Source organism: Athene cunicularia (assembly GCF_003259725.1).
Source record: "Athene cunicularia isolate RWA chromosome 1 unlocalized genomic scaffold, athCun1 chr1_part1, whole genome shotgun sequence".
NCBI lineage: Eukaryota > Metazoa > Chordata > Aves > Strigiformes > Strigidae > Athene > Athene cunicularia.
Window position 1 is genome coordinate 124,414,413 of NW_020799091.1, and position 20,776 is coordinate 124,435,188.

The window sequence follows — 20,776 nt, forward strand, 5'->3', positions numbered from 1 at the left end:
CTGAGAAACAAGTGTACCTGGGGGATTTACTTTGTTAAATTAACAAAGCTCAAAAGCTCTTTACAGGGCTCAGATCCCTGATATCTGATGGATGTGAGCTGACTAGAACTGAAGAGGCCTTTTCCATTTACATCTTCATGTTGTTGCCTGGCTTCAGAGGGATGATTTGTATCTCCATGAAGCAGTTGTGAGCTTTTCCCATCCATTCTGTCCATGGCTGGGAGAGCTGGATTGGAACACATGGACCTGATACTCTGTGAAGACACATTTCTGTGACAGGCCATGGCCTCTCCAGCTCAGGGAGTGTTAGCAGTGTGTAAGCTGCTCAAAAAGTAACAGTTAGCAAACGTTCCCCTTCAAGGAACAAAATACACCTGGTCCTGGAGAAAGGAGGAGAGTCCAAGCGACAAGAGGGGTGTGCTTTCCTTCTGTGCTCCAAGAGTGAAGAACAAGAAATAGCCTTTCTTCACTCCCTCTTGCTGTGTGCCTGGGGCATTAAGTTGTAGGCTCAGAGGAGATGCTTGCTCAGGAGTTAGTGTTTATTAGCCTTTGCAGCTTGGGTCCGTCTCAGGGTTTTCTCCATTTGTAATCTTACTTTCCTGTGAAAGCACTGTCAGGATAGATGCTCCCCGAGAAGGACCAACGTGGAGCATGGGTTTGCTTCTGTAGTTTTTGGTGCTTAACTGGAGAAAAGGAAAAAAAGAAAAAGGCAATCTAGAAATCCTGAGCTTTGAATGGGGTGAGCTGCAGGAGCCATGACTATTGGCTGAAGTTAGATGAAGGTTTCACTGCAACAACACTGCATCAGCTCAGCAGATCTCACTGGAGGAGCCTGGATTCCTCCTACTTTGGGTCTATGTCCTCTTTTATCTCTGCAGTCGTTCCTTCTCTTTCTCTGTATTCTTGCCTTTTGATGCAGGTTTTTCCCACAGTAATAATCCCTCCTCACACATGACCATCTGCCTCTACTTTTTCCCCTGAGTTCTGTGCTATCTGCTCCTCATGTAACAAACCAGAGTCCTTGTGATGTCTGTTTTCCTCAGCGAGGTATCTGGAGTGTTAAGGAAATTGTCTTCTGTATTTACAGCCTGAAAGGGCACAATGGAGTCAATGTTCTCAGGACACACTTTTACTGGAATCTGACCATTTAAAAGGCTCATTCTCCTCCCTTGCACACTCTGCTTGGACTTAATCCCACCCAACCTGCCCCTGCAAGTCCTCCCTAACCTACTGTTCCACTCACCTTCTTTCAGAACTGCCTTTTATCCAGGTTCCCTAACAGAGCTCACATACACCGCTAGCCCCTCAGGTGAAAGAGAGCCAGTAAGACTTAACGTGAGCAAGGATGAGGTAGGATTCTCTAGAAATCATGGGGCTTATCTTTTTCAGTGCCCAACTCTGATGGAAGCTGGTTTGGGAAGTAAATGACTACATGTGGGTGTGAAGAAGTCCTCAAGTCCCTCAGCAAAAAGATGAGAGCTGATGCCGGGGAGGCACAGAGAAAGGTTTGATTTGTAGATTCTGAGGAATCAGATGTCCTGCAGCTATTGGTACTCCATGAATCTTCTTAGTATTTCACTGTTAATAATGAACATCATGCAGGATAACTAGGAACAACAGTGCCTGCCCCGAAGTAGCACCCAGTGCCTACTCAAGTGCTGCCTTTTTCCAGCCGCTGTAGAGGTAATAAATCAGTCAAGGGATGTCAAAGTTCAGTTTCCAGGGAGAAATAATGATTTTACTCAGAAGTGGAGTGTGCCTTCCTTAATAAGAGACGCTTAGCAGCATGGGGTCTCATCTCTATACTCTGACACTTCCCTCCATGTGCTGATGTACCCTTTTTTCTAAAAGCTACCATGCCTCACTGGATCAATGAGGCCTGATCAATTGTTTTTCCCTCTGAATTATCCATATGGGGTTGTTAGCTGAGCTGCTGGCAGAAAACGAGAGACGGCTTTCTGTCTGTTTACTGTAAAGAAAGCAAAGCAAACTACAGGAGGGGACAGGCTGGAGGATATTTACTGTCAATACAGCCGGAGAGAGAGAGGCAATACAAGGAGCGGGGAGGAGAGGGGAGCGCAGGCTGCAGACTACAACTCGAATGATCTGAGTGTAAAAGTACCCATGCAGTTTCAGACGGGAAGTGGGTGGATTGAACAACAAGGGATAACTGGCAGTGTTTAACAAATGCTTTAGCGAAGGGCTAGTGAGGCAGGGAAGTACTTGTGGCACGCGGGGTAATAATGCTGTGCACGAGCATACTGAACCTGCAGTGCACTCTGAAAGGCGCTTCCAGATCTGCCCTGAGACAGAGCAGTAGCTGGGATATTTTTGTGTGTGCCTGCATGCAAGACCCACCATTTAAAAGTAATAAGATGAATAATAATGACTGAACTTTGAAAATAATAATTTGAGCTAGTTTTCCATAGTAGCTGGATGTCGCCATTGTAACTCAGACCAGAAAAAAAAAAACAAACATTCAAAATAGGCATACTTCCTTGCTTCTCTCTCCTCTTCTTCATCCACAGAGGAATTAGGTGACCTGAGCTTCAAAGGGCAAGAAGGCTTTGAGCAGTTCTCTCTGAGTCTCCCTCTACTTCCAGAGGCAGGTGAACGAGTGAAGAGTGAATTCACACTTTAGAGAGCAGAGAAGACCATCTTGCCATGAAACCATTCACAGATGAAGATGTAGAATTCTACATCCAGAGCAAGGTAAGGCTTTATCTGTCCAGATTTTCTGTCTCCCACACTAGGTGTTGATTCTGAAGGGTGCCAAACTTGACAGTTAGTTGCTCGCCTGCTGTCTTCATTTCGGAGACAAGATTGGGTGAAGTTTCATGAGAACTGTATTTCTAATGAGATTTCTAGGTTTCTGTTGCAGAGTGTTGTCAGGGATCTCAGCTGGTAGCCTAATTTTTCAAGGTGTTTGTCCTCTTCTTCTTCAGATGTCCTGAATTTTTGCTCCTGATCTGGAATTCCAGATGTGAGACTAGCTGTAATTGCCAGCATTTAATCTAAGGAAAGGTCCTTCCCTCTCTCCCTGTCCAGTGGTCTTGGCTTGAGAGAAACAAGACCAAAATCACACCAGGCTCTGTCTCTAAGAAAGATGCATGTAAGAACTAGAGAGAGAGACAGATATTGTTAGAATTCACCCATCGGTCTGTCACCTCATCTAAGGATACGTCTCTATATACCATGATTAAAATAACATGTCTCATTAGCACATGCAGGCTGGAACCACATTTTCTATTTTACGAGATATTCCAGCACTTGAATTTTTTTTTTCCAATTAAGAAATGAAGTAAATCAGAATAAAATCATCAGTGAAACAATGACTTTTAATAAAAGTAACTGTGAGCCATAACATTTTTTAAAGCTGAAACGTTTCATCACAGTACTTAGCTAGATCCTATTTTATAGTCTGCTTTCCCCAACAAAATGCAGGACACCAAAGTGGAAAATAATTTCAAAATGGAAAACTGTAAGATCTTCTTTTCTGTAAAGGTTGAAATATTCTAGTACTATGAAGGGGCTGGTAAGAAAGGTTTATTTTCTCTATGGAAATGTTTTGGTGACATACAGATGTATTTCTGTGAGAACTTCCATTTTCAGCCATGCATTGTTGTGCACTCTGTAGTTCTGGAGGGATAAGTAATGAGGAATATGTTCACAAACTTTGTTAACAGTAGCTGAATCCCAAATCTCCTTCTCACTTTGGTAAATGTGTAAGGATCTTTGGGAAATATTTATATGTCCTTTACTAACGTGGTTCCTTCATGTTCCTCCAGTTGAATTTCCTTGTTCAGATTTTGACCATCCCCTTATGTTCCCTTTATTTTTAGTTGGATGTGAAGGTTCAGGTTCATCTTACATTTTTCTGAGTTGTTCATCCTCCACCTCAATCCTTCCAAGACTCAGATCTTCCACTGAAATAATTTTCAATAAATAATTATGCTACTACTGCTTGAATTGAAGAACTATCCATCAAGTTACACAAACACTTAGTCACCAGTAGAACCAGCTTTGAAAAGATACTTTCTCACCATCTAGGAGTAGACTCTCATCTGTACTTCAGATATGAAGACAGTAGGGATACTTCCAACATATAATGTAGGTATGTAAATGCTGCCACATACACCTGCAACCTGACTAATGCACAAAGTATCTGTAATTCTTGAAGTCTTGTCAGCTCTTGGAATGAAAGATATCCTGGCTCTGAGAATAGCTGGTCTATGCAGGGGAATAACTGGGTATTCTGCATCAGATGAAAAAAGAATGAGACTGTAGCTGGTTGATGGCAGATTTATCCATGTAACAAACTCTTTCCCTTCCATCCAATGGTATTGGCATGGAAATACCAATTAATGCTCAGCTGTCTTTAGTATTGGCCTGTCGGTGTTTACCAGCTGGTGTTTGCCAGCTCTGTCTCATGGTAAGTTGCTTGTAACACACAGAGAATGATGAGTTTTGTTCCCAGTGCAGCACAGGCACAAATGTTTCAGGATGCTTTACACCGATTGTCTGTTTTCCGCTGCAGTCAAAGGCTGCAGTTACCTGTAATATGAAGTGTCTGTCTTGGAACTGACAGGTGGAACGGCGAAATTATTTGGTTTCCAAAGCAGTAGAGGAGGTGCAGACTATCATCCAGGAACTGACTGCAGAAATCAGCTATAAAGCCACACGATTCCAGGCTATCTCCAACTCTGGCATTCACAATGAGAATTTTAAGGTATGAACAAGAGCTCTAATATACTCTCTGGCAGCTTGTAGGTAATCAGTAGGTGATTTCTCCATTGTGTAAGTGTTTGTATGAACAGGTACCGCACCCAAGACACCACAGATGATGCATTGACAGTTCACTGTGGAAGTTCTGGTGACTGCCTGGGTCATAGGGACTTGCTCACAGACATCTTACAAGTAGAGGAGCACCAGGGAGGGCGGGTAAATCAGGCAGAGCCTCTTTTTACAGCTGCTGCTTTCACGAAGAGCATCTATTGCCAGAGCTGTCAATCTGCAAGCAGAAGCCAAAGCTCTTTGGGAGACAGAAAGAAAAACTTGTACAGCAGTAACATAAGAAGAAAAAAAATGCTCATGCCTTCATGAGCTATGACTCATATTTTTCACAGGTGGAAAACCTTTCAACTCACTAAAAAAAGAAAAAAAACCCACAAAATCCTTCTTCCTCTATGAACATTAGAAAGCTCCTTCAGAAACATATGGGTCTTTTCTTGGTCATGGATTGGAACTTCTTTTTTACTGGGAAGAAGTATGCTTATTAGTGGGAGAAGTTAAATGCCTCCCCATTTTAGACCATCAAATACTAAAATAATAATGTCCTGTCCCAGCTGTGACAGGAGAACACTGGTTATTTCCTGTGACTACTTAACACAAGAATAACTAGTGTAAGGATATGAGAAACAATCATAGCAATGGCAACTTCAGATGAAAATGATCTTTTCCATCTGAACTAGTTTACGTACTCTGGCTATGTCAACCCTTAGACTAAAATGCAGCCAATTACAGATCAAAACACAGCAAATACATAAAAGTATGAGGCAACTTTTGCAGTTGTCTAGGATCAAAAGGGAAGAACTGTGTGTATCAAGCTGCTGGAAGGGTATGGAGGTGGAGCTAGAACATAGTCATCCAGTCTGAAATGTGGCTATTGCTCTGGGGACAAACACATTCAGATTTATATCTTTTCTGAAATTCTGTATATCCTGGGGCACGTGGTCTTGCCGGTAGGAATGACCACAGGGATGTAAAACGGTGCCACGTCCCAGTCCATGTGTTCCTCAGTGCCATAGTCTGCCATCCACCTCTTATACTGGAACAAACCTGCTTGGCTAATGGTCCTGTCAGAGCAGGGTCAGGGTAACATTGCTGTTCTGGAAAACAAAGCAGAAAAAAATAAAGGTGATCTATTCTGAACAGTGATTTGGTATTACAGTAGGCTGATCTGAACAACTTCTGCTTAAAAGAAATCCTCAAAATGTATTTTCTTTATAAGTGGCAGATTTGTTACCCATACTTCACTGAACCCAGAGCTATAAATCCTGTGGAAGTCACATTGGGAGGGCCTGGCTAACTTTGTCCTGTAGATACAGGGCATCAAAGAATGGGTTAGTAAGAACGTTTTTTGGCTTGGGCTGTTCTGCTTCCAAAAAATAGAATCTTTAATCTAATTGCTGACATAATCTAGAGGAGAGTTGTGTTAAGGGAAAACCAATGTATTAACTATTCTGTGTTTAATTTTGCAACATCTTTTTTCTGTCGATTAAATTTACAGTGACTTTTCAAAATCTTCAGCTCCTGGTTAAAAGAAATTAATTTAACATGGTGAGGGGTCTACATTTGTTGAGAAGCTACAAGCCTCTTTCTAAATATGCAGGTCTGGCCAGGGAATATGTAAGAAAAGCCTTTAGATATTCAATGCTTTTCTGTAACCCAGGGGACAAAGAGTCAAAATCTGTAATAAAAAATTTGAAGTAAAATTCAGATGGGCAAAATGGAATATTTTCTTTTTACAACTTTTAAGTGTTTGTTTTAGTTGTGGCCCACCACTTTTGCAGCTGTCAGCTGTGTAGGGCTGATGCAAAAGCTGTGGAGGCTTCAGAAGGGTGTAATGAGCAGGGTGGGGGGCGATTCCTTTCACAGACAGACTCCAAGGAAGCTTGCAGCTTTGCTCTGTGAATGAATGACCTGGCACATGCTTTCTCTCTGTTCTCTGTACCTCTTGTTTTCCTTTCTGCTTCTCTCAGGACCAGCCAGCTTTACTGGCCAAGTTGTCAGCTATGCTTCGGGGGAAGCGCCCGTTCCACCCATCCATCCAGGTACAAAGCCTTTCTGCCAGCCAGTGCCTGATGGCCCCTGTGACTGCTTCCTCCTTGCCCACCTTCTTCTCCAGACAACTTCTCCCACCTAACCAACTCTTCCATGACTGTTTCATCCTCTCTGCAAGAAACTTGCTTTTTTTCTCAAAGCGTGAATGTTTTATTTCTAACCTAATGCTTCTGCCTCCCTGGGATATCCTGGCAAGGATAGCAAGAATGAGGTTGTATTTAATTTGCCCAGCATACTGCAGGCAGGTTTTTAATACAGCAGAAGTGCCCATAAGTTACACGCCCCAGAATTTGAGTCTCTTTTGTAAGCCTGTGACTTGCTTGGGGCCCATGGTCCATCTATGGCGTGTAAGACCACCAGTGACAGAACATAGTTGTGGGGCTGGGATTTGGTTAGACCAAGAGGCCACCAGAGGCCCAGCTTTACAGTGTCATCACCAGTCTTGTGATTTCTGGTGTTTCTTGGTAAGCCCTAAGTAGAGGAGCCTTGTGACTTGTATTTGAAGGCACTTGTGTAACACCTGCAGCTCTTCCCTTTAAAATCTGTTGGGTGCCAGCGCATGCAGGTCAGCATCTTGGTATGGGAAGGAATGGCTGTTTATCTGCAAATGTGGCCAAGGCAGGGAGGTGAGCAGTAAGTACATGGCAGCCATTGTATTTTTTTTCCTTATGGCACTTCATTCCTGAGCTGCTCACAGGATTTCTGAGCCCCACCAAACCTAGCTTGTGCAGGTCATCTTGGTCTGCGATGTCATCCTTCCAGTATTGTCCTGGTTTTAGGTGGTTTTATATTTGACAGAACAAGGGCTTCCTGGAGTTTCCTTTGCCGTTTCTGTGCTTCTTGCTGGCCATCTTTTGTATTTCAGCACCCACCCCATGGTTGGTGAGTGAGGCAGACCTAGGGAGGGCAGCTGAGCTCAGCCAAGAGTCTGGCTCACCAGGCAAGCCTGTGCTTATAAGGCAGGTCTGAGGTCAAGCCAGGAGCACTCATAGGGGCCAGGATCAGGCCCAGTGATGGTAACCAGAGTCAGATACAGGCTGCTGCTTGCCAGACAAGTCCATAGTGGCCACGTAGGTCTGAGGTCAGGCTGGGAAAGCAGTTTGGAGGTAGCACAGCAAGTTCTATGGCCAGGCACAGGCATAACTGTCATAGGGCTGGAGACCAGCACACCTACCATATAGCCTGGCACTGAGCTGAAATGGGGTGCCCAGGCTCAGGGGCAGAAGGTGTGGGTAGAAGCCCCAGAAAGGCTGCTGAGGGCCAGCAAATCCTGTTAGTACCCTCAGGACTCTGGCTCCTCTGCAGTAATATTTTAAGTCAGCTGAGCTACCAGGAAGGCCACCAGAATGTTTTGGATTATTACAAGGGTGTTTCCTTCACCTCAAGGTAACCACCTTGCAGTAACAGCTGTCATTTCACATCCTGCTTGGGCAACACTTTCACCTTATGAAAGCCAAAGTCAGTTAGATTTGGTAGCAAATGGAGTTGAAAAGCTTCTGTGTCAACACAGTAAAAATCTGAAGGAGTTTGAGTGTCCTCTTTGAATACCTGGGGCCACAATCACCAAATGCTTCCAGACTAGTGTTTGGAGATCTCTGGCTATGCCCTGGGCCAGTAAAACATATTTGTGTCACATTATTCAGTCTGCAAATACTGGTTCAGCACTGGTTTTGTTGGAAACAGGTCATTCCCAAAGTGAGGGCAATTACTGTCCTGCAAACCAGCCTGCTGGTGGATTTGTTATCCACCAGTTACCGTTTCCATCCTTGCACTGTTTCTGCCATCTGCTCAGCAGGAGGTGCAGCTTCATACAGTACAGCTGGCCAAGACCTGGGTTTATTTCTGAGAGTACCACTGCCTGTGTAGGCTCAGACATGTCACTTGCCTCATGTTTCTGTCTCTTAAAGGACAGTTATGCAGAGTGAAACACTTGTAAAATGAATGGGCCATAGCCTTATTTTACTAACGTCTGTAGCAGACTTTGAAAGAGGTCAGAAAAATGCCCTTTTTGCCACAGTTATTACTACTGAGCTCTAGGCTTATCTCTAGCAACTGTTCTGAGGTAATAACTTGCACTATTTTGTTTCCCCTTGCTGGATCTCAAAACATGCTTTCTGATGTTTTCCTGCTCTTTGGAAGCTGCTAGGTATCACATCTCATGCAATTGCAGACTAGGAATAACAAGGGATAGGGGAAACCCTGGCAGGTGTGTTGGCAAATCAGTCAGCGCACTCTTGTCTTCTGTGGGCCATGGCTGTCACATCAGAGTCCTTGTAAGACAATTTTATTTTAGTCTGTGTATAGTAACCTTCAGAAAGTAACCTTCAGACAGGCACAGAACAGTATTCAATTACTCCCATCATACCATGGCTTTTCCTTCTCTCCAAAGCCCACAGTTTTACCCATTACCTCCTTAACCCTCTTTTCATACTTCAGGCTCATGGATTTGCCCTTGTCTCCTCTCTCAACCTCTCTGCACTCTCCTAGGTCTTAGCACCCAGCCAATTCCTCATCACAGTCCCTCTGCGTGGCCTAAGTGGGTACAGGGAATGCCAGCTACGGCACTGGCGCTACTACACCGTGCAGGGAGCCAAGCTCCTCTCCTCCGTGCGGGACCCTGAGGAATTGCATCAATGGCTAGAGGTGGAGCAGTTCTCAGAAAGCCTTCAGCAGTGGCATGAAACGGATGTGAACATCGAAGGTGATCTGGTTCCAGCCAAAGTCCTTATCATCTTCCGGGAGCTGGTGGAGAAGTCGATTATCTCCTGTAACCTCTCCAGTGAGTTTAGTGTGGACAGATATAAGGGAAACTGGCTGTCTTCTGCAGCTGATAGAGGGAAACCATCACACACGTGAAGTGTTTGTTTGGCTCACATGATCAGAAATTAAGAAACTGCAAACCCCTCCAAAATCAAGGAACCTTTAGCCCATTACAGTGATGCACATAGACCGTCATGGAAGATAGAATTAAATAGTCCTTGGGCTCTTCATACCCAAGATGTTGCTTCTTTCTTAGGAATTTGGGTAGGGTATCCAGCAACATCACCCTCACAGTTCAACCAAGATGCAACCCAGATTTTCAGAACATTTAGGAACGTGTCTGGGAAAAATCTTATTCTACAACAGGACCTGCAATATATCTAGACTATCAAGGAAGATAGTATAGGAAAATTGGATACAGGGAAAGTGCATAAGTCAGAGAAGAAAGTGCTTGAAGATGTGTATAGGGTAGATAATGTTCTGAGGAATCCTTAGCTGCCCATAGCTTTCCATGCTGGGGTAGTGAGAACTAAGTAAGCAAAGTCTATTGGACAAGTCCTTTTTTCCCCAGCCTCCAGGCTACTCCAGTCCTGTTCAGCAGAACTGGACTTGGGAAGTTTACTTTCAGCAGTGGTGCTGATCCCTCTGTGAGCCATCCAAAGTGCCTGTTTACTTCCCGTGGCTATTTATACTGGAAGTGCTGATCACTGATATAACACAATCAGTGCTGCATGCAACAGGTCTTCATAGCTGCAACAGCTGTTGCAAGATGCTGCCTGAACAGTGATCCTCATGCTTAATTCCTAGCATCCTGGAGGCATGTTATGGACTTCAGCTAATGACCCCTTGGCTTGGTCCAAGCTAAACAGTCTGCGTCCATCTTTTCACATTAAGATACTGTGACAGGATCAAATCCAGACTGTGGTGCCTCTTCTCAAAGCATGTTTCCAGGATGACTGTACCCTGATATGGGTCTTCTGCATTCCAGAGAAATAGGAGGCATTTCCACTCACCTGATTGCACGCTGAATTTTAGTCATATGAGAAAGCACATTAAAGTCAAGCCCAACTAGATCATTGCATTTTTCCAGGAAATATTTGTTATCCTAGAAATGGAATGATTGATGGAGATGAAATTTCACTGTTGAGGCTCACAGAAAAGACCAGATGGAATGGACTTGCATCTGAGGGTTTACTTATGTGAAAGTCATTATGCTGAAGTGAAAACCTGCCATTGTGTCTAGCAGCAGTACATCAAGTTGTTGAGCAGGGAGAGGTACTTCCAAGGGAGGAACCAAGGAGGGATGTTTGGGCTGATAACTCTGATGCCTTTTTAGTAAGGCCAGCTGGAAGGAGGCTGACACAGAGGATATGAGGTAAGATGTAGTCAGAAGGAGTAATTACCATATTTGTTCATTTCTTTGAAGAATGAACCTCCTTCACCCCACAGTACTACTAAAGTTACTGAAGATTTTCCCTGATTTAATCGCTTCCCTATTTTTTACTTCTTTGAGTACCATCAAAACCAGAGTTTTTAAGGTGTCTCACTTTTCATTGTCGGAAAAATAGGTAGCACAGTTGCAATGCTTTTGGAAATGCTGTGAATGTATTTACATGCTGATGCAGTGGTTGCTCTAATGCTTTTCAGCTGCTAGGGATTGCTTCTGAGGGCTTGGGAGCAGTACAGTTCCTGTTTTCATGCCAGGCTTGGCTCAGTAGGGAAATAACATGCAGATTTTACTGAAGGTTTTAAAGTTCTGGTTGAGATGGACTCCACTATTTGCAAGGTAATTCACCCTTGCACTTCTTGGAGGAGATGCTAAATTAATATTGGGAGTAGTCAGATATTTCCTCTGTGAGGGTAGATGATGTTCATCACTGTCCCTTCAAGTCTGTTGTGTGGGCTCCTTGTGGAATTGCTCCTTAGCCCATGCCAGTCAAAATTAGGTGAGTTAACACACTGCTATTTAACCAGCTTATGGTAATCTGCTCTGTCTTTTACTTCAGTGGGTTAGAGCATGATCATGCAACTGGCTCAGCTGGCAAAGTTGAAGAGATGCTGCCAGAGTAACAGGAAAGCTGGGGCCAGAAAGTCCTTCCATGAACACAGCTGGACCAACACGAAACATCTCACCAAGTCCATGAGTTGCAGCTTTCATTCCTTTCTGCTCTCTTAGAGCATGTTGTTCCTGGAGATGAGCCACTCTTCTTTCTCTGAGGAAACTTCTTTCCTCCAAATCACCACAGAGCTAACTCTTCTTGGCACTCAGCAGTCCCAGTGAGGCAAGCAGCCCTTTTTGTATGAGTGCTCTGCACAACAGGCCATAAATTCTGGCATTGTCTTCTGTGTGAATGCATCTCCAGAAACAAAACTTCAGGATACCTGACAAAACAGTCTGAATGACCAGCAAGAGTAAATCATTTGGTCTGACCACAGATTCTCTGAAGGAATAAGGAGATCTTTGGATATGAAGCGTTCATCAGGTTTCCTCTAATCTGCAATGATCTCCTTGTTGTACTGTACCATTAGAAATGTTAGGTTGCACCACTTGTCTATTTGTATTTTTAAGAAGCTGGTCCTAGGACCTAAGAGGACCCACAGAGAAAAACAAAGGCAAGGTAAGTCAGTGTAAACTTGAGAACTTAGTTGTTCCTTCATCTTCTCCCTGTTCTCATTTCCCTTGGCAGGTTAAGATGATAAGTTTTTTCTTGTATTCTGCTTATGGCACTGAAGAGAAAGTGTTAAGACAGAACAACAGAACTGCAAGGCCCTAGACAGCCCTTTGCTTGGCTTGTGGGAAAGGACCTTTTCCTCTTTATGATCATCTCCTGCTGTTCCTTCACAGGTAAAGTCACCTTGCTGGAGAGCTTCAGCTCGGTGGTCCGTGTGGCTGTGGATACGTCAGAATTCCAGGTCGAGGTGGAGCTGGTCCCTGCTGTGGAGATTCCAACTTGCTGGCCCAAGAAAGCCCGGTGGCCTCGCTGCCTTAAGCGTTGGCCTTCCCAGGAAAAAGTGCAGGGCATCAAGGTGAACAGTGTAAAAAGCACTATTAACTCTGTGCCAGAATTTACCTCACAGGTAGCTGGCAGTCCTGACAATGGTTTCCCAACTGAAGGACTGCAAAGCAGGCAACAGCACGGTTGGAAGGTTTATTCTCTCGAGAAGTGATATTTCAGAGTATTCTGTCAGAGTTTATTGGGATTTTTTCCCCTCTCATGGTGGTGAATTCTATGGAAGAAGAACTGTGTTAACTCTTTATTGCATGAGTCTCTCACACACAGCTCTGCCTGGGTAGCTCAGTGCTGATGTGCATCATTCTTGCTGTTCTGCTCTGTTTCACATAAGCCTTCTGCAAATGGGCCATTGTCTTGCAGATTTCCCTCTGGCCTAATCCCATCTTTCCCTACAAAGCTCATGGCTGGATTCTGGCAATCCAGCTCAGCTGCCATGTTCCTGCAGGCCCATTTACGCCTTCCAGTCCTGCTCCCCTCTCGTGCATGACCTACTGCTCCATGGCAAAGTGCCTGCAGAGCTGTGCCTCTGCACAAGTAGCGCTGCTGGTACTGCACCTGGTGGCTCTAGAGCTGGATCTCCTGGGAGTAATTGATGGCAGCCCAGGAGAAAGCAAAACAAATTGCACAGTCACTTGACTAGGAATTAGGATGGGAGCCTGACCCACATTTGCTGCCTCTGCTAACCCCGTTTAGAACACACTTAGAGAGATGTCACACATCCTTTTTGTAGCATCTCTTCTGCGTTGCTCAGAGAAGTTTGCCTCTGATCTGGTGTCACACTTCCACTTTTGTCCACAGTCTCTTGGTTTCGACCTTTTGGCCCGCTCCAATTATCACTGGCAGCTGTGCTTCTCCCGTGCTGAGCATATGCTCATGGAAGGACTTGATGAAGATGGTGGTTGTCGCATGAAGTGCTTTAGGGTCATGAGACAGATGAAGGAAGATGTCTGGTGTGCTGGAAATAAGCCTGTCATCACAGCTTATCACCTTCAGGTAGGCATCACCATGATACCAAGCTACGGTCTCAATATCCGTTGTAGGTGCTTCCATCCAGTAATGTCAAAATATCGTGGCATCAATCACTATAGCATCTATGTAAATTCTAAAGTAACTGTCAAAACTGCAGTACCATTTCCTTCCTTTTCAGTGGCAAGAAGTTCAGTAAATATGTTCCAAACTTCAACAAGAAACTAAAGCCTGTAGGAACGTTATGATCGCAGCAACATAAATAATGTTAAGAGTTGGGGCTCTTGCTCTGTTTTGACTTCACATAAGGATTGTAATGCTGTCGTTAACTGCACGGTTACCTCCTGCTTTTTAATTAACCCAGACATCCGTATTCATCTATCTGTTTGGAGGAAAATTGTGCATTTGTCTTTGTGGATGTGCAACAAACAAATTTCTCTTAGGTGAGCATAATTTCATGAATGAGGTACAAACTGGTAGTGTTTCACCTGGGGTGGAAAGTGAAGAAAGAGGTAAAGATGAGGTAGCATCCTCCCTGCACGTACTTCAGGGTTCAAGGTGGCTTCAAACAACATTTGTGAAGATGAGACAGAACGCTCTGCTATGACCGTGTCCCCACATCTGACAGCCACAGACACTAATGGACACAGGCAGCACCATTTATCAGACACGAGAGCAATCCTGTTTTCTGGGCCTCCATCCCCTGGAGCTGCCAAGGAGAAGCTGTTTTCCCACCTTGAAGCCTCAAGCCATCAGGCTCCCAGAACAGTTACTGATCTTTTGGTGTCCAAAACCACTGCTAAGATTTCTCCTAAAGAAAAGGTTGTGACCATCAAATGCTATTATAGTCATGGGACTAATCTAAATCAAGAGAGGGTCAAAAAAGAGTTGATGGGGCTGGTTATAGGTTAGCAGAATGCAAAATTTCTCAGTGCCTGTAAGAACAACCTGGTGGAAAAACTGTCATCGGTAGGAGAAAGTGGAAAATCATTTAACCATTAGTAATGATCTCCTTCTCTGGCTCAAGGAGAAGAGGTGCAGAAAGTGCTATTGCATGGACTCTTGATCAAGATAGAAAGCTCTTTAGAAGCTCTTCAGCTCTTTACTGTAACTGTACTTCAGGCTTTTACTGCAGGAGAGGATTGGTTTACCAGAGGGAAGGAATGCTTCAACATTACTTACATTAAAAAAAAAAAAAAAAAAGGAGGGGGGAAAGAGGGAGACAAACCAGCAGTTGAGAAAGCTGAGCAGAGGCTTAGTGTTAGGTTTTTTCACTTACTAGGTTTCCACTTAGGTGTCTGAGGCATCTAACAGTTATGACTAAACAAGACTCCAGATAAAAAAAGGCCCTGTATGACAGAGGAACTCCTTCCCCCAGAAGGTGTGAAAGCCTTAGAGGACTGAGTAAGCACCCTCATTATGCTTACCTCCATAGGAATGAAGGTCAAGATCAGGAAGTCTGAAAAGACCTAGGTACAATTTGAAAGACAACTCTCTGCCTCTGGTAGACAGCTGGCAGTTAGGGACGGTTCAGTAAATGCTGGGGATGGACCACTTGTTTGGCACCTGACTGGAAGAGCAGCACTATTTTCCTTGCCTCCAGAAACTTCATTGCAACGGCTACCCATAGATCTTGCTGAAGTAGCTTTAGTGTGATGAAAGGTAAGTCTCCAAGGAGTAGACCTTGCACACTTACATCTTTAATTCCTCACTATGTCTTTTGTTCCCTAGCAATATAAAAAAAAAAAAAAAATCGTTGTGGTTATTTGAGCCGTGAACAAAAAATTATTCACATTCTCAGATTCTCAGACATTTGTCTGAGAAGAAATTCCTCAGCATTACAGCTACTGCAATGCCTACTGGAGGAAAAAAACAAACCAGGCAATCCAGATTAGTGTGGCTTATTTTGATGAAATTCTACCTCTGAAGAAACAGAGGAGTTGAAGGTTGCTGTTCAGCCTCATCTCACAGCGTCTGTGGGTCTCTTTTTGGGTTGCTGAATCTGCAAAATAAAACTGGGATTCAAAGGACACTAAGGAACTTAGCAGAATTATTGGACCCAAAATGAGTGACTGTACTTTTAAAACTGGTTTCAGGCTGACCAAGGCAGTCAGTATGGCTCTTTGGTACAATAAGTGTAAGTACCTCCAGAAAATTCTTCTCAGTCATAGGAAATTCTGTAAAAATGCAACATGGGTAGCATAAAAATAATACTGTAAGAGCGATGATCATATGCGTTTCATTACTTTAACTAGGGATTTCTCAAATGTAAAATCACATAAAATAAACCGGGGGGAATAGAACGTAGTACATGCTGTTAGTATCATGTGTCAGAAAAACACAGGCTGCACTTGACCAGAAAGCACACCCTGCACCTGCAAGAGTTGCTTGGAAAATCTGTTTGAGATGCAGATCTGCGTGTGCCTTCAGTACAAATACAGCTGAAGCTAACAAATAATTATGTTAATCTGGTTCTTCTTCTCTCTCTCCTTGCACCTACTGGCTCCAACACTTGTATAACAGGCCATTTTCTACAGCTGAAAATGCCTGGCATTTCTACAGAGGCTCCTGCTGGAGGATGGCAAATAAGCTAAGATCATTTTAGCAAGACCATTTTCCTTGGGCTCCTACTGCAGTCAATGGAGTGGGGCTCCTGTGGGGAGAGATCCTAACCAGGCATGTCAAGAGTGGCTCCGCCTGATCCCAAGAGGAAGCTTTAGTTGTGATCCCTCCGTCGCAGGAATGTTAACTCAGGGAGATAGCAGTGCAAGTCTCTGATTTCCAAGACTGTCAGCCATTTACCAGCACTAAAACTGCCTTAGTAAGCTGTATGAGCCCTCGACAGAACCTCTAACACCTCTTCTCTCCCATCTGCTTCTTGCAGACAGTGCTATTCTGGACGTGTGAAAAATACCCACGCACCAAGGATTGGCGCTGCTTCCCTGAAGCCTTTCTGAGGCTGGTACAGAAACTGCACAAGTGTGTAAGCCAGCACTTCCTCAAGCATTACTTTGTCAAGAACACCAATCTGCTCAAATATGCCAACACCAGTGACCTGGACCTAGTGGCCAGCAAGATCTCAGTCTTCTTGGAGAACCCTGTCTTCTGCCTGGACTAAGGCAGGAAAAGGTCTCCTCGCCCCAACCCTGAGCCGATCCTCCACCTCCTCTCCCAACCTGGGGTTGTTCTTCGTGTCCTTCCAGTAGAAGTTGCAGCTGGCTTTGTAAGACAGTTGGCACATGCAGCGTGAAAGAGAAGTGTCAAGCTGGCAGCAGTGGGCGGTGAAAACTGATGGGAGGTATCGCTTGATGCCCAGCTGATCTAATTTGCTTTCAACAGCGACAGCCTGCCTGGGAGCTACAGCCAGTGAAACCCAACTTTCTGTGTCAGTCAGAGTAGGCAACTGCCTTGTTCTCTGTCTCTAGTCTTGTGGCACCAAAGCAGAAAGATGGTGCAAAGAAGTCTTGCTCTGCTGCCTACTGGCTGTGTAACCTAGCACATGTATTGTTGCTGCCTCCCCACTTCTCACGAGGACAGCGGGTTTAATTCCTGCTTACCTTGCAGGCCAGATCCACAGAAGAGCAGAAGAACATTTCTGGGGTGTACTGAAGCTGAAAGCTTTCTCAGAGGCACTTTGATGCCTCCATCTCTGATTAAATGGGATCCTGCTCCAGCATGAAGATAACCATGCTGCTAGAGTTGAATAGCTCAAGGCAAGCTAGAGGAGCAGTGGTGGTTTTTGCCACCTCCTCGGTTTTCTCTCCTTCACTTCTATTTTTCTTCCAGTTGCTTCAAATATGTTTTCTTCGTGTTTGCCTTTGCCAGTTGTGTTAGTGCCATACAACCAGGGGGCTTTGCCAGAGCAGATTTCACTCCCACCCCTGACTTCATCCAGCAGGCTGGAGGAGGAGCAGGTCTTTCCCTAGTTGTTAGCACCCACGTATTTTTGGGCGGTGTACAGAAGGAGAATATTTTTCAAAGGCTGTTAGCTCCAAAACTCCCAGTGCTTTTAATATTATGGATGTTTAAAAGGAAAATCAGTTTTTGTGTTTCAAAAGAACAGTGTTCTAGAATGAGTATAGAGAATGTTGGTTTTAGTGTTATTAAATAATTGAAAATAAACCAAAGTGGGCTTTTTTTTTTTTTTTTTCTTACACCTGTGCAAGAAAGTAAATAAATGCCAAGCAAGGTAGCAGAGGATTTGCAGCCCATACTCCAGGGAGCTGCTGCAGTGGATGGCCTGCAAGGTGACCATCTGTGGCAGAGCATCTCCCCCTTGTGTCAAATTGTGGCCTAACCATGCATCTTCAGCACAGCCTCTGCTTTCTGGCTTAATTTTGCATGCTGTATGTTCACAAGGCGACAGGGCCAGATGGGGTTTACCCCGGAGTACTGAAGGAGCTGGTGGGTGTTACAGCAGGACCCCTCTCGACCATCTACCAAGGGTCGTGGCAGTCTGGGGAGGTCGCCACTGACTGGAAGGAATAATGTGGGAATAACAAGGGTGTGAGGGAAGAACCAGGGAACTACAGGCCTGCTAGTCCAACCTCAGTTCGTGGAAAGACTGTGGAGAAGATTATACTGGGTGCTATTGGAAGGCATTTCATCAATCATCGGGCGCAGTCAACATGGGTTCACAGAGGGGAAGTCCTGTTGAACTAATCTGATATCCTTCTGTGATAAGGTCCCAAGAAAGGCAGCAGATGAAGTTTTTCTGGATTTTAGTAAGGCTTTTGATAGAGTCCCTCACAATATCCTTCCAGACAAGTTGTCCAGCTGTGGGGTGAGTGGGTTCATGGTGTGCTGGGTGAGGAACTGGCAGAAGGGCAGAGCCCAGAGGGTTGTAGTGAATGGGGCCACATCTGGCTGGCAACCGGTCACCAGGTGTGTTCCTCAGGGCCAGTTCTGTTCCGTATAATTCCCAGTGATCTGGAGGCAGGAGCTGAATGCACTGTTGGCCAGTTTGCTGATGATACTATATCTGATATTGACGCTTTTGAGGGACAAGATGCCTTGCAGAGGGCTCTAGATAGATTGGAGCACTGGGCTGTGGTTAATGGGATGAATTTCACAAGAACAAATGCCGGATTGGGCACGTGGGAGGAGTAACGCCGGGCACAAGTGTAAACTGGGAGAGGAGTGGCTGGAGAGCAGCCCTGCAGAAAGGGGTCTGGGGGTGTGGGCCGGCAGCAGGCTCAGTGTGGGTCAGCAGCCTGCCCTGGCAGCCCAGAGGGCAACCCGCATCCCGGGGGCATCAAACACAGCACGGCCAGCCGGGCAAAAGAGGCGACTGTCCCGCTGTACTCGCCGTCGGCCTCTCCTGCGGTGCTGGGTGCAGCGCTGGGCCCCACAACTGAAGAAGGATGTGAAGGTCCTCGAACGCGTCCAGAGGAGGGCAACCAAGCTGGTGTAAGGGCTGGAAGGAATGTCCTGTGAGGAGTGGCTGAGGGCTTTGGACTTGTCTAGTGTGGAGAGCAGGAGGCTGAGGGGCGACCTCACTGCTCTCTGCAGCTTCCTGGGGAGAGGTGGAGAGGGAGGTGCTGAGCTCTTCTCCCTGGGATCCAGCGACAGGACACGTGGGAATGGCTCAAAGCTGCACCAGGGGAGGTTTAGACTGGACATTAGGCAGCGTTTCTTTATGCAGAGGGTGGTCAGAGACTGGAGCAGGCTTCCTGGAGAGGTGGTCGATGCCCCAAGCCTGTCAGTGTTTGAGAGGCATTTGTACAATGCCTTCAATAATATGCTTTAACTTGGTCAGCCCTGAAGTGGTCAGGCAGTTGGACTAGATGATCATTGTAGGTCCCTTCCAATTGAAATAGTCTATTCTCTTCACTTCCTCATCCTTCACCCAAGTATAGGACACTTTCTTCTACAGTCAATTCTTAAGCAGAGAATATATGGGTCAGGCACTGTGTAGTCGTTCTTGTACTGGTCTCACTGTGTGCAGACCTGACCCTACCATGAAACTGGCACCCTCTTTCCTCAGGACCTGGGAGGTTTGAAAGGACGCTGGAAAATGTTCAGGGCTATTTTACTGTTCTGATGCATGATCTGCTTGGGATTTAGTGGTGGCTGTTGAAGAATTTTTCTCCCTTTATAGTCAGGGGGAAAAGCATTTCAGTGGTGGTATCTTAACTTAGCTGCAGCTGCATATCAGAGTCCTCAGTTGCTGCAGTTCACAGCCTGCTGTAAAATGAAATCATGGGCATGCACCATGTGCTGCAGAGCCACGAGGTGGAAGGTATTGCTGCCCTGCCAGGGTGACAGCCTCTCACAGCCAGGAATGAGTCAGAAAAAACAGTAAGTAAGCACAGAATGATGGACTCCTGCTTTGAGCCAACTCTGTTCGGTTTTTTCCTCTCTTTTCTTATTGATACACAGGCAAATGCATCAGCTAGCATACGCTGCCACAGAAAATATCATCGTGACCATATAAAACTAAAGGTCTGCCCTGGAGGGTATGTTGCTACTGACCCCAAAGGCACAGGAACCATCCCCAGCTTTTTCGAGACCAGCAAGACGTGACACAGCTGGCCACTAGCAAAGGGTGAGGGAAAAGGCTTTGAAGGAAGAACTTACATGTTCATTGAAGTGGCTGAATACAAGAAATTATTCCATCTCAGAGATAGGTGGGGGTATACTACATACTATCTTCATCATCTTATGCAGGTCTCGTTGGGTGCCTGGGGGTTTCTTCTGAGGCATTTTTTTTGTGGTGCTGGGAGAGTTGAGCAGGAGGTCTCTGATAAAAAAACCCTTGCCAAATGTACTTGTTGCATTTCTTATCACAGCAAACTTTCTGCAAATAGGGTTTTCACTTACACATCCAGCTCGATTGCAAAATCATGCCCCTTATCCCAAGGTTTTCCTCAAAAAAAGGACATCACATTGTGTTTTGGCTACAGAATAAGTTTTACGTTTCATATTTTTTTCTTTTAAAAAACTGAGCACCTTGAAAAATACAGACTTTCTTGAAGTATGTTACATTTAATCTTTTCAGAGCACCTGGAAGGAAGGACCATTCATTCTCTCTCTCTTTTTAACTGCCTTCATGAGTATTTGCTCTATCAAGGAAGGAAGGAGAATTCTTGACTTTCATAATTTCTTTATGGTTGGTCATGACTTTTTGCTTTCTCTCCTTAACTGAATTACCATCTTTAAAACAAGAAAGGGCAAACACTGGCCAAAAGGGA

General features: G+C 45.0%; 1 protein-coding gene across 3 annotated transcripts; it reads left to right on the forward strand.

Annotated features, from left to right (window-relative positions):
- Positions 1-1,931: 1,931 nt before the first annotated feature.
- MAB21L3 (mab-21 like 3) lies at positions 1,932-17,705 on the forward strand. Of its 3 annotated transcripts, none has more exons than XM_026854024.1 (8): positions 1,932-2,367; positions 2,529-2,712; positions 4,589-4,729; positions 6,762-6,833; positions 9,331-9,622; positions 12,449-12,630; positions 13,416-13,610; positions 16,468-17,705. In XM_026854024.1, exons 2-8 carry the CDS (start codon positions 2,665-2,667, stop codon positions 16,699-16,701), a joined length of 1,164 nt encoding a protein of 387 aa, XP_026709825.1. In that variant the 5' UTR covers positions 1,932-2,367; positions 2,529-2,664; the 3' UTR covers positions 16,702-17,705. The 3 variants fall into 3 exon arrangements, with proteins under 3 accessions (XP_026709825.1, XP_026709841.1, XP_026709832.1); XM_026854040.1 differs by having other exon boundaries at positions 1,932-2,118; XM_026854031.1 differs by having other exon boundaries at positions 1,932-2,112.
- Positions 17,706-20,776: the final 3,071 nt, after the last annotated feature.

Bases quoted from the DNA above. Each gene is read 5' to 3' on its own strand.
- MAB21L3 (XM_026854024.1), top strand. From the start codon at position 2,665: ATGAAACCATTCACAGATGAAGATGTAGAATTCTACATCCAGAGCAAG. The intron at 2,713-4,588 runs GTAAGGCTTTAT...TGGAACTGACAG, and splicing joins AATTCTACATCCAGAGCAAG to GTGGAACGGCGAAATTATTT. The intron at 4,730-6,761 runs GTATGAACAAGA...TGCTTCTCTCAG, and splicing joins TTCACAATGAGAATTTTAAG to GACCAGCCAGCTTTACTGGC.